At 41.2% G+C, this 13776-nt stretch overlaps 2 protein-coding genes across 2 annotated transcripts; both read right to left on the bottom strand.

Annotated features, from left to right (window-relative positions):
- Positions 1 to 208: 208 nt before the first annotated feature.
- Positions 209 to 9929, bottom strand: SARC_00529 (hypothetical protein; the record flags this gene model as incomplete). The annotated part of the gene is made up of 12 exons (XM_014305765.1): positions 209 to 948; positions 1695 to 1862; positions 2407 to 2624; positions 3243 to 3379; positions 3666 to 3869; positions 4058 to 4134; positions 4367 to 4599; positions 5253 to 5297; positions 5730 to 5873; positions 6732 to 6966; positions 7402 to 7737; positions 9147 to 9929. The coding sequence occupies 12 exons, from the start codon at positions 9927 to 9929 to the stop codon at positions 778 to 780; spliced, it is 2751 nt and encodes a 916-aa protein (XP_014161240.1). The 3' UTR covers positions 209 to 777.
- A 1167-nt stretch (positions 9930 to 11096) lies between these two features.
- Positions 11097 to 13529, bottom strand: SARC_00530 (hypothetical protein). The gene is made up of 3 exons (XM_014305766.1): positions 13352 to 13529; positions 12598 to 12698; positions 11097 to 12064 (listed from the first exon to the last, which is right to left on the bottom strand). The coding sequence occupies exons 1-3, from the start codon at positions 13504 to 13506 to the stop codon at positions 12000 to 12002; spliced, it is 321 nt and encodes a 106-aa protein (XP_014161241.1). The 5' UTR covers positions 13507 to 13529; the 3' UTR covers positions 11097 to 11999.
- Positions 13530 to 13776: the final 247 nt, after the last annotated feature.

The raw sequence follows: 13776 nt of genomic DNA on the forward strand, positions 1-13776 counted from the left end.
CATTCTCTGGATGAGCAGACACCAAATCTACACAACTGTGTGCCAATTGAAGGGGCGAGAGCCCTCAAGAAATTGTTCTGCAGGGAATGAACTATCGAGATTTTGTATGAACTTATGGTCTAGACACTTCTAATGCAAAGTGAGGTGGGTCCCAGTAAACTGTTAAAAGAGCAGGATATTTCTGTTGTAAAAAATAACCGGGCGTTGGCAAGAGCTATCACAACTTTTTGTTTTGCAAGTGCCCGTCATCCTCAAATAGGCAGGCACTCAGTAAACGGGTGATAGATACTTTTGTCACAAGCAACGGAGGCGACTGGATAGGACATGTATACTCCTTGAGATTGCGAAATGAGCAATGTGGATCTTCGGACATGCAAGTTGCTTGGAACTATGGATTCGAATACTGCCATTACAACCTATCAGGAATCAACTCATCGGTAATTTTATTTACAAGTGTAGGTTGGTGGGGGCCCTATGCCATATCGTTGTTGTTGTACCGACTTCGACAATTTTAAAGGCAGCACGGCGAGGGCACGTGCATGGAAATTTCATGGATGTATTTGTGATGTAGTCAACGAGGAACGTCAGCCCACAAACATGTCTACAACTAGATATAAAACAGATCACTTATTTATATATCAAAATGTCGTACAGCGCCAGGAAGCGAATAGATGCGTGATTTGCACATACATGCTTGTATACATCCACAAACAAATGCATATAATAATTTTTGTGTCACTATTTGATATATCGATGGCAGTGGCCACCGTGGGCGAATTATTGGTGGTTTCTCAATGTTGCGTATGTGTCCACAGGCAAGATGCCGAGATATTCCGCCACTCGCTCATGAGTGCTGTGTACTACATAGTCTGATGTGAAGTGCTGAGGATTCACTATGACGGCCTCACCCATATTGATGGGTTGTCCGTCCATGCTGGCGAGTTTAAACTGTGTAGTTGAGAGAGAAACGGTCGTTTACAATGAGCACATAGATAGCCATTGAAGGCACACAGCTTAAATAGCATTCGGTCTCACTGGAGATAAGTTGCAAAGGGGTGGCAGCAAGGAACGTCGTAAATGGTGGCAGCAAGGAACGTCGTAAATGCAGTATACTCGTATAGTGGTGAATTATAAGTACATGAACACTATGCCGGGAGTGCGTTCGCCACTGAGATTTGAGTAAACGTACAACTGTGAGAACAATTGTGATGTTAGAGACTATAATGATAACTGATATACTGTAGCGTCTGCAGCTCTGCGTGTCGGCTTTGGTGTCAGTATAGTTGGGTGTGAATTCACAGAAAGGAGTGCAGAATTATCGGTATAAAGTGATCTAGTACTATGAATGCAGTGCGCGTACGGGAAGTTAGCTGCAGTCTTAAAGCTCCTGTACATACTAAAATCCTGATTTTGTATATGAAATGGTTCAGATTTTGAGGACATTTCTGAGCGGAGTAGCTATAAAACCCCCATCAGGGTGGAGTATGCGGAAGAATATCGTATACATAAGATATTTCCTTATAGATACATATACATAATACAATATGATATATATATATATATATATTTATACATATACATATATACATATCTACATACATATAATATATATACGTTTGTCTCGGCCGAACCAGTATGCACACATGCACGTGTAGACTACACCGAATCAGACCTTCCACTCCCTCCCTCCATACCATATAGTACTCGGTTGTGTTGTCTTGCTCATCACTAAAACTAGCGGATCCGATCTCCTCAACGACCTCAAACCGTTCCGCGCTGGTGATACTCTGTACCATAGTCGTGCCAACGGTTCCGTATAAGAAGCCGGGCAGACTGGTGGGCCAGATGCTTCGTACCCGTTCCTGAAGAAATAGGGGTGCATGTATGCAAAAGTAGGGTATTGACAATGGTAGAAAACTGGAGACACGTCCTACAAAACGGCACCAAAGCTGATGAACCGCTATCGTACTGATTTTCAATCCTTCAGTACAACATACTCAACAGCAACATATACAGAAGAATCCAGAGATATCAGAACTTGGCCTCGGCCTTTGGCCGCTCCCCCGCAATGTATCACAGGGGAAGGTTCTTTGAAGGATGCGCACCGCCCGGTAGTTCTATGATATGTTGCATGATCGGCTATAAGCTTGGACAAGGACATCACTAACCTACAAGAACGAGCCAATGCTTACTCGACTGCAAACCGCTGACATAGATTGTATATATACAGTCATACTAAACCCACGAGGAGTTTGGCAAAGTGCAGCCGTCCACTGCATCGAGTGCACTAACCAACTTGAACCGCACTGACAAATATAACAAAGCACACACCCATTGACTCCGCTTCAGTGCATCGAGTGCACTAACCAACTTGAACCGCACTGACAAATATAACAAAGCACACACCCATTGACTCCGCTTCAGCCAGTGCAGCACCCCACACTCAGTGGTCACGCGCAAATGGTGGCTGCTGACATCAAGAATCTTGTGCACTGCCATGTGTCCCTGGCTTACATCCCAGGCGGTTTCAACCCACTTCCCGTCTGCATCTATATCTGTATCGCTGTATACGGAAACGGTCGTCTCACCCGCGGCGGGGCTGGGTCGTAGGTAGTAGACATCGGCTGCAGTGGAATTAGAAGTGTTGTTTCAGCTACAGATTATGGCATTGTATGTACATGCCGAATTGCCTCTAACGTTAAAAATGAATAGAGAAGCAAATATGTTGTATATATACTATGTCTGGATTGGCCAATGAAAAAATCTATCAAGAGCATGTTTCAAGCAATGAGACACGCGTGACACGTCAGTATATTACGTATACAGAGGCATACATTGACAACCATTTGAAAGTACATACTGGGCGATATGCGAGTGCAATAGAGAAAACTTGCATACAGCGTAGTGCTGAACTGTGCAGAATAAACAGCATCCGAAGCATAGACAGAAAGTCACAACCGATTGCCTATAGAGTGCTCCTGCGATGGTCCAAATACATAAACTAGAGCATTACCTACGTACCGTAGACTCTATACAATGGTACTTGAGCAAGCGAGATCGTAAACACGTGTGAAAAAGAAAACTGCCCGTGATCATAGAACAGACCTACAACAAACACAGGTGGGATCGAACTCACACTCAAGATTCACGTTCCCACTATTTATCAACACGCTTGGATGAGAAAGTCACTGAGATCAATGGCAGACATGAGATCTAATGTCTCAGAATACTGTGGAACGTACCGAAACTGGTGGAAGCGTCGTCAGGGTTGCACGAATTGATGTGCAAGTACCAGTCGGCTGGGCGGTAGAAGTACAGTCCGTCCTGAATGCCAAACGAGCCCTCAATAGGGATCAGGTGGTGCGCACCCCCTTCGACACTATGATCGGTTGTCAAGCGACATTTAAAGGTACAAATGTGGGTGTCAGCACACGTGTATGTCGCCCGGAGCGGTGTGCCAGCGTCACAGACGCGATACATACGCTGCACATAGATACAGCAAAAACGCAAAGGCGAGAGGGGACTATGTTTGTAGCTACACCCTGTGTGGCACAATACAGCAATCTAGACCTCCCACGATCTGTCCGCTGAGTGAAAACGCACCAAGTGTAAGCAATCAGAAGTGTCCTAGGAGCACTGTTATGTGACTCAGGGTCCGTCCATACCTGACATCTCCCTCGCGTGACTTGATACGCTTGCTATGCGATATGTGATTAATATGGTGGTCTCGCTTGGTGTAGGTTGCGCCGGGGGTGAGCTTGACCAATGAGAGCACGGTGTCTTGGTAGGCTGTCAGCTCGTACTGCCACAATGTCCCAGGCTGGACGTTGTCTAAGTGCATGAGTAGGTGGGGCAGATATACAAGCCACCTGCAGGTAAGGAAGTAACTTATGCATTAGTACGTATAGACATTGAGAGAGAGACTGCAAACGGTTGTTCGTCGGTCGTGGTTCTACACCACCCGTACCGTGAGTAAGGCACTTGTGAGTAGGATCATTTGATTTACGTACAAGTTTAGAAGAGAAGTAAAAATAAGAATACAGTACACTCCACTTACATTCCCGACATCCCGGATATCTTCGCCTTGGCATAAAACTCATCGACAACATCATTGTAAATGAAAACGCCGAAGAACTACAGTGTGAGAATATAGAAAGAGTTTATACAAGAAAAATTTGTTAGAATTAGGCATAACCGTCGTGGCAATAATCGTAGACCTCCGAATATCGGTACGATCTATTCTGCGATACGAAACAGTTTGTTTGTAGGGTACGGAGAGGATAAAGTATGAAATACATCACAAGGCTCAAACATAACTCCGATACGTACTCACTGCAACCTCAGTGAAGAAACCTCACAGACATACCTTAGTGAGTGTCTTGACAAATACAGCCTTCGCAGGATTGTCGACATTGAGTATCAGGGAACCAGGTGAAAACAGTACAGCAGCGGTGAAGGGCTGCTCGCCGACCTCAGGCTTAAACATAGTGGTTGAAGGAAACTCGGCATGCTGAGTGGTGGCGTGCGACTGGAACGTGGCAAATACTGACGCGCTCAGTTGCTTGTTGTTCCTGCCAAATCCAATGACGGTGTCCACCACTGTGTGCAGGTGCAGCATACCATGATATTGTTAGCTTTATCTGCTGACTACGTCAGAGTATATAGGTTAATCGGGTTGGTAGTTAATGATTTAAAGCATCCAAGTACGCGATCCTACACGTGAAACCAGGGTGTGATGTGTAGTGCTACCATGCTTTGCTGTTCGTGGCTTCCTGCGCCAGATGATACGATTCATGACTGTGTGTAACACTGCGTGCACTAGTATCATTCGAATTATCGGTTGATAACACATAAAGCAAGAGTTGGATTGTTTACGTGATAGCCTCATTTTCAATATTTAAACGGGATTGCAATTGCTAGAGGTCAGTGTGCGGATCAATAATGTTTCGTGCTTGACGCGGGTTTCGAGATTTATTATTATTAACCATATAGAATGGACCACAAATTACTGATATTCATGAGTTAAATATGCTAGTGACACTTTTTTATTTTACGTGCAACTAGAATTTGAGGCAAATCGACAAGCATATCGCGCATGGTAGGCAATTACTCACAAACAAACACATACTTTTTCAGCAAAAAAAAATCAATCAATCAAAAAAAAAATTTCTAGAGAGCGATACTACTTCACCGGAACAGTTCGTGGCAGTGGCTTATATACCTATCAATCGAACAGCTATGCGGAAACATACCGTTGGCAACGCTTTCGTTCGGTCCCTTAATGGGTTGTATGATCTCTGTAGGTATGAAGTCGGAAATAAGTGGGTTTGTAATTGTTTGCGAACTTTGAGGATGGTAATCAGAGGTGACACGCAGGCATCGCGAGACGAAAGTGTGCTGATGCGAATCACTGATCGGTCAGAGGAAGAGGGTTCAAAGTGCTATACAGAAAGAACGTAAGACTAGATTCTACTTTGAAGACGAGGCAGAAACACACCAGTAGTCAATGTAGGTGTACTCATTCCACTAAGATGAACCTACAGAATAACACCGAAAAATGGTTAGGCCAGTTTTTACAGCACCTTGATGCTCATTTTTTTTCAACAAACTACATTCTTGTCGTTTATCAACACTGCACAGTTCTTAAATATTACAACATAGCATCTCCTATACACGAGCGCATACGTATACATTCTCCACAATCACATATTAAACGCAGACGAACATACCCTGAGTCTTAGAAGGTACGATACCAACTGAAGGAGCTGGCGTGCGTGTCACTGAACTCGACGGGGTGTATGAGGCAGAGGCTGTGGGTGTGCTCATTGCAGTCGCAGAGGGACTTGGCCCGGGACTCGCACTAGGCAATGTTACTGAGAAAAATATGAATGGTTGAATTGTGAATGATGAATGAGATTGGGGCAAGGGGGAGGGGATATGAAGTGTTCTCGCACACTCGCACATTGTATGTTGCCAGCTCACATTGACAGACGCTGCTGTTGTGGGCAGACTTGGCGATACAGAGGCCCATAGAGTCACGATGAATGAGGTGGCTGGAGTCAGAACAGCTGGCAGTGTACGTTGATGTATATATTTATGCTCAGGCTTATATTTGATTCTACGTACACACAAGTAAGCTTAAAATATAATGTGCCTGAAGTCGTAGATTTGACGGCTTTCACGACGAGTCAGCGAAGTGGTTATAGGGGTACTGTTAGTGATCTTGACCGGCGCTATGTCCATATTCCAAGTACACGTACGTATGTATAGATGATTGTGCAAACAAGTCACTGAGATGGGTTCACTTGGGTAGTCTGATTACGATAGGCGGACATACTGTGCGAGTTCATGCCGTAATAACCGTATCTTGAGTATTAGTCTAAGGTAAGGGCCTGCTTGGAAGACTAGTGCGGGATGAATGACATCGCCCATATGGTTTGACCTCAATCGTTCCAGTGATTCACAGGATGGGTGTGTGCAGCACTCTCAACGACATATTGAGATAACCCAACTACGTTGCGCATCCCCCCACACAAATTGTTTGCGTAGATAGAATTCGGTACTGTCCCCGTTGCTGAATTAAAAGACATGAAAGCCATGTACATCACTCTAAGCTTACTTATCGGTGGTATATAACATGAACTCACACTGCTGCTCTGATGTTCTGCTTCAAGTGTCGACTGAAATATTGAAAATACGTTCATGAACTACGCCACCACACTCTTCCACACCTATATCATCAAACTGCACGTCATAGCAGTCGACCGTTTTTCTTCCCAGACACGTAGCCGAATCAATCATACCGCGGAAATCTTCGATATTAACGCTCACATCGTCTCGAGGACTTATTGCGTAGGTGCCTTGGCTGCTCCTAAACATGGTGTAGCTGTGGCACATGTCCAGGTTGTTTGTGGGGTCACAGTGCTGGGCACTCCACGAATGGGCGAACTCGTGCGTCAGAGTGTCCTGAGACATTATGATGCAAAAGGGTAGCACAGGTTAGATGGGAAATACAGTCTGATGGATCTGTGGGTGTGCAGGAATATGCGACACACTGCTTCTTCGTGGATATCTTGTGCTTGTTATTTTATAGGTACGAGGTGTATTAGGTTCACTATTGAGTATACAGGTTTTATTAAAAATTCTTCTGGCAGGACAGTTTCATATAAGAGGAATATGTCAATAGCTCAACGACTTACAGCGTCATGAACCACACACGTAGTTGCGTGCCTGTCTTTATACATGCATTCATATGGCTGTCTATATGAGAAAAGACAGTAAACAACAGCACATCTTTCACCAGCGCTAAAGATTCTTTCACATCTGAAACTTAAACGCACATTTTACCGACACAACTATACATATTAATCCGTATCACTCACATTCATCATAGACACTCACCTGGTTCATCAGGTGATCGGTAATCACTTGCGGCTGTGTGATGTTGAGCCGTGATACAGAGTACTTGTAGTCGCTACAAAGCCCGGGCTGATAGGCAGCGCCGAGGTCGACGGTATTCACATCCAGGAACAAGTGAGCATGCTCGAATGTGGAGATATTCATGCCAGAGTTGTTTATTACATCAGACCTCCAGTCCTCCAGTATGGTTTTGAGTGGTGTTGGTTCTGTATTGTTGTGCCACAGCTCTGGGTCAGGACCGCGCAGTTTCACACGCGATACGCTGTAAGTGATTTGCAGATCTCTTTCGAAGATAAGGTTAGCCCCAGCCACTGTCGCCTGTTGTATGTACGTTTACAGCAGCTTAGCAAGATAAGTTGCTGGAAATTTGTACATAGTTTCCCGAGCTTGTGTGTATGATCTTTTTCTTTTAATTATACACAAATACACACACACTTACACACAAATATATATATACATATATATATATTGTGATATTCTCATAGTAGGAGTGGTTAACCACTCTTACTGGACTCGTGCCTAATAGGTTACAGTTTTGTGATATCCCCGTAGTAGCAAGTTGGTTAACCACTCCTACTACAGGGATTTCACAATATATATATATATATATATATATATATATATGTCTATTATTATTCGTATACATATTGTTATTTATACATCACCAACACCAACACAACACACACATTATGTGCGTACGTACGTATATAACAATAGTAATAATAATAATTACAATATAGTAATAGTATATATATATATATATTCATATATATATATGTATATATATATATATTAGTATATATATATATATAAATATGAATATATATATTCATATATACGTACTTGTATATTATAATGATCATATAGGATATTTATACAATACAATACAAAATATCAAAACATATTAGTGATATATAAACATATATACGTACATACTTACGTACACACTTATATATGTATAAATGTAAAAGTAAATATAAATATATATATAAATACATGTACATTTATACATTAATATGTCAATATAAACATATGTAATGTATCTATATCATAGGATATGAATTTCAACATTCATACATACATAAGCATATATATATATATATATAGATATTAATACATATACAAGTATGTATATAGATAAGTTTATTGGAATACAGACACAAACACAGACACAGATACAGACACAGACACAGACACAGATATATATATTTCTACATATGTATACATACGTACATACACATATGATTCTAGAGATATAGATATAGCTATGGATTTACTGTAGTTACATGTGCGAATATTGATATACATATGTATATATATATATACATTTGTACACACACACATATATATATATATATATGTATATATATATGTATATGTCTATGTATATATATATACATATATATATGTAAATAGGCATTCATACATACGTATATACATATATATATATACATATATATGTATATAGGCATACGTATATATACAAATATACATATATATATATATATATATATATATTTATATAATTCTACATACGTACACACACACACACACACATATATATATATATATGTATATTTCTACATACGTATATACACATATACACACATATATATAGATAGAGATATAGCTATAGATATGCTGTAGTTACACTAGATTAGAAATAACAATAATGAATGAGTGCAAACTACTTTTTCCTATACGCAGTTTCTTAGGGCTGAACATACCATAGCGGAATCAATCGCATCGTAGAAATCGGTGCGAAAAGCCTGGAAGTAACTGTTTGCAATTTCGATATATAGCTCGACAGTGTAGAAAGTGACCTTGTCACCACTACTGGTATTTCTTCTTTTCCTAATCAGTGTTTTCTCATCTGGTCGACTCACACCACTCCTGGTACGAGCCCGCCTGGCACGTTTTGTGTCAAAATCCGAATCAGAAGTATCGGCCCTTTTGTAGTGCCCATTTCTTCTCCTTCTAGTAGGTATATTTGGTACACCGATGGTGTCGAATATCACATCCGCATCTCTTGACACTGCTGTGGTACAGGTAGCCCACGTAGGGTTCTCATTTATATTGTTCTTCAGGTGCACAACACAGTCAGCCACCTCCCAGTCCCTTACGCTTACATACAGCGTACGATCATTGGTGAGAGCCCCAGTAACAGCCACTGCCAGGGGCCTCTCGTCTGCACCCTGTGTTCCGCCGATGGTAGTGTACTCATCTGAAGTAAAAATTTCGTCATTATATGTTTCTAAACCTGTGATGCTGACTGCTTTGCGCCCACCGTGCAAGCAGATATTGTTCCATTCGTACAACGTTATCGCATGATCATCTATATCGTATATTGATATTGATATGCCCATATCACAGCTTTCGGGTTTTTCATTATCGTTCAACAAGGTGATGGTGGCGGGGTTCTTATGTTTTGGAACATTTTGAGCGGCTACCTGGCTCAAAGTTAGCAAAAACACTGAAATATAACGCATGAGACGATCGGGAAGCATCATGATGGTGACTCTGTATTAAATATTAGATGTCAAAACCAGCATGTGTGGTCCTATTTAAGCTATGCTATATATGTGACTTACAGAGCTTCAACTAAATAACCTTACGGACACTACTTCTACTTATGACGACACCACTATGTAATAAGGACGATGTCTCTAATGAATTTTTCTGAGATTCTTCGATAGTTCATGATACATAGAATTTATTGTACACAAATCCATATTTTGAAACAATATTTCTTGAAATTAAAGAAATCTGTGAATGGTTGGTTTTCAACATGGCAACGGAAAGAGTGATAAAACTAAAAATCATAATTTCCATTTTCCTTTGGTTGCTTTTTTAGGTCTCTTGATACTTATTGAATTTTTTTCAAAAACAAATATTACTACGCCAACTGTATTTTAAAATATAAAATAATATGAACCGAACTTGACCACAACTTCCACAATACGTCAATCTGTGGATGTAAAAATTTTATATATAAAATACCACGTTTGTTTCTTCATTGATATCAGTATGATATAAATATGTACAGTACAATTTATATTATGATAATGATATGTGTGTAGAAAATATGTCGTTATTTCTTATATTCTTTTTTGAATCAGGCGTAAACCATACCCACTCACGTACCTGTTGATTAAAAAGAATATTTTTGATATGCCAAGTAGCGCTTCTAATATGTTATCAAAAAAAGATGAGAGCTAGTTTGTTCAGGGCTTGGGATAATAGTATATGTGCGCACTTATGATTATGAATGTGCCTATGAAACCATACAAAGTTAGACAAAAAAAGATTTACTTTGAGCGTGAGGACTGGCTCGCTGAAACGCGACAGCCCAATAATAAAAGTAAATTAGTTTGTTCAGACCGCCTGAAAACTTCTCATATAAATACAGACAGGGTTGCGTGTAATTTTTTAAATAGTAATGTCGATTTGGTATCAACCGGGATTGATCGTGAAGAAAATTCATAGAAGGATGTTTGCGTACTCATGCGATGAATTACACAAAAAGTTGAAGCAGGCTTTGGCCATGCAGCATACTTTAAAATTCTTTCGAGCAAACGATAGCGGATCGATCGTGGGATTTGCCTAAACTGGCAGGATTGAAACGCATCACATTTGATTCTGTGGCTAGACTTTCAAATTTATGAACGATGCCAAGATCGGCGTATCGTTTTATTATACAGTGGACAACCTAAGGTAGTTCAGAACGATAATACGTCGTTGAAAATTCATGCACCAAATGTCCATTCGAAGAGTAAAAAGTGTCGTGAACTCAAAGACCTTGAACTAGTGAAACAATCCGGGAAACTTGGAGCGCTATGTTTGTATCTGCAGAGTATATGCCTTCGGCTGAAACGATATCTTCAGCCGTACACTTAGAGGTAGCATCGAAACGGGGTTAGGTAAGAAGACGTCTAGACTCGTACAGGAAGATGGTGACGATTGTGTGAAGACAAGGGCCGTATATGAGGATGGTACTGCCACTTTACATAAACCAGCCCCACGGCCAGCCCGAGGTGTTCATGTTAAGTGCAAAAACCGGTATCGGATGGGTTGCATAGAATCAAGTGAACCCAACTGCGACTTTTAAAATATCTAATCTAATATGCAAGAAGGTTTCGAATGAAAACTATCTTGAAACTAGCCGACTATGTTCGAGTCTAAACAATGATGCTTACTTAATTTTTTCCGTCTAAGTACCCACCGCACTCGCACCGACATCATCGAAGTCACGACTAGGATAAGTTTTTGTAATGAAGGTCAATGGCTTGGTGTTTTGATGCGCACACAATCATACACGCGAACATTCAGATCGATAAGTAGGAAAGACAATCGATGTCAAAAACATAGCATAATGCGGAAGTCCCAATGTCTTTTGATGATGGTGGCAGACGGGCCTTTCTCCGGGCTTGGTAAAGTAAGATATCCCACCAAACGTTAAGTCTGAGTGCATACAATGATTGCTGGGTCGCTCTCGAGTTTAAACGGCCTTATTAAACTTCAAATAACCGCACCGTACTTCTACAACACAGCTCGTCTAATGAGTAGGTTTCTAGATTAATTTATAGTTCGCCTCGATTGGGAAGGACCTTGATGATCTCCATCTCAAACACAAGAACGGCTCCTCCTGGTGATGATCATTCCAATATACAAAGTCGGATAATTAGCAACGGGAGTGGCACATTGTCAGCAAAGTTGGGTGGGGACGTTGGCGGGATAGTATCGGGGTTCGCTTAGAAAACTGTTGATCGTCTCTCTCGATCGACGAACGAGCGGAACAAATCACGAAACTACGATGAGTCACACGTTTACAAAATTGCTTTAGCTCTCCGAAAATGAGTGCAGTCCCTTATCTCTGATAATAATTGAATGATACATTGATCATGATCCCGAGGTAGGACGATCATGGATGCGAGCCTACACATAGTGTATACACATAACATACAAACGAATATGAGTATGCGATCCTTGACAACGCAAATTTGTTCACATCCATATAGCACACATCAACCAGGGGTACATACATCAACACATTCTGGGCCTCAGAGTACCCAGAAAGAGACTGAGAAACGGTCGGGCAAAATCAACCACAACACCACACTGTATGTGACGTGAAAAGAGATGGAGAAATTGAACTAAAGAAAACAGTGCTTCGCCTACCGGGGATCTTGCCACCTGCGCCGCGGTCTCCATACGCAAGCTCGGACGGGATGGTCAGCTCATACTTATCGCCCTCCTTCATCAGCTGCATGGCCTCCGTCCTATGGTATACAAACATAAATCGTGAGACGTACTACCTTAATGGCCGATGCTGGCCCTGGCGCAAACCTTTTGATATTCCACTACAGTTGTTTGTATAGTCATAACATCGCGCTAGGGAATGATTGTGGTGTCTAAGAGCATCCGCATGAAAAACGTATTATGCAATATAGAACGAAGGTTTTCAGGCACAGACGATGATCGCCATCCAACAGAAGCCTACAAAGCTTCTGTTGCTCGACTACAATGTACGATCATCACCGCTGACGTTCATGAACGTCGTTGCGTCGTAAAATCTACACGTGCTCGTAATTCACACCGTTAGAATTTGGCATTTATTACTGTTTGTTTGTATACAAGTTGTACTTGTACGACTGAAGAACTATGTTTCGCTGTACTCGACAAGTACTCAGAAACAGTAAAGGATCAGATAGTGTCACACAAACTAATAAGCTTGATACCAATGACTGCAGTCGATGTATAAAACATACTTGCAAATCGTTGCATACCGTGGAACAACGATACAAAATCAAGGTACGGCTAAATATGAAGCACAAATTAAGTACAATTAGTACGAAAACACAGACTGAAGTATACAGCATAAGACACATATATGTACTAAAATAACACAATTAGATATCAAGCACACGCATACCAGCCTTTGATGACCTGGTTGGGAGCGAATCGCGTAGGCTGGCCTCTCTTGATGGATGAGTCGAACTCTTTGCCGTCAATGGTTCTACCGGCGTAGTGTACATCACAGGGTGTGCTAACCTTGGGAGAGGGACCACCCTCAGGGCCTGACTTCATCACGCGGTATTGGAGTCCCGAAGCTGTAACGGGAAGTACCGAGGTGAGTACATTTGTACATATATGAAACGTTAATGAGAGGGGGGAGTGAGGATTAATTGAAGTCTACAGCGTGGTACTGAACGCAATATTCACACAATTTGTCGTGACCACAATCTGACGTATAGGAATAATAATAATACTGATCATAATGGTGCTAATGATAACAATAATAATATACATAATATCTATTTATAGTATTTTATATATATTTAATAATAATAAAATATA

This window comes from Sphaeroforma arctica (assembly GCF_001186125.1).
Source record: "Sphaeroforma arctica JP610 unplaced genomic scaffold supercont1.17, whole genome shotgun sequence".
Classification (NCBI taxonomy): Eukaryota; class Ichthyosporea; order Ichthyophonida; genus Sphaeroforma; species Sphaeroforma arctica.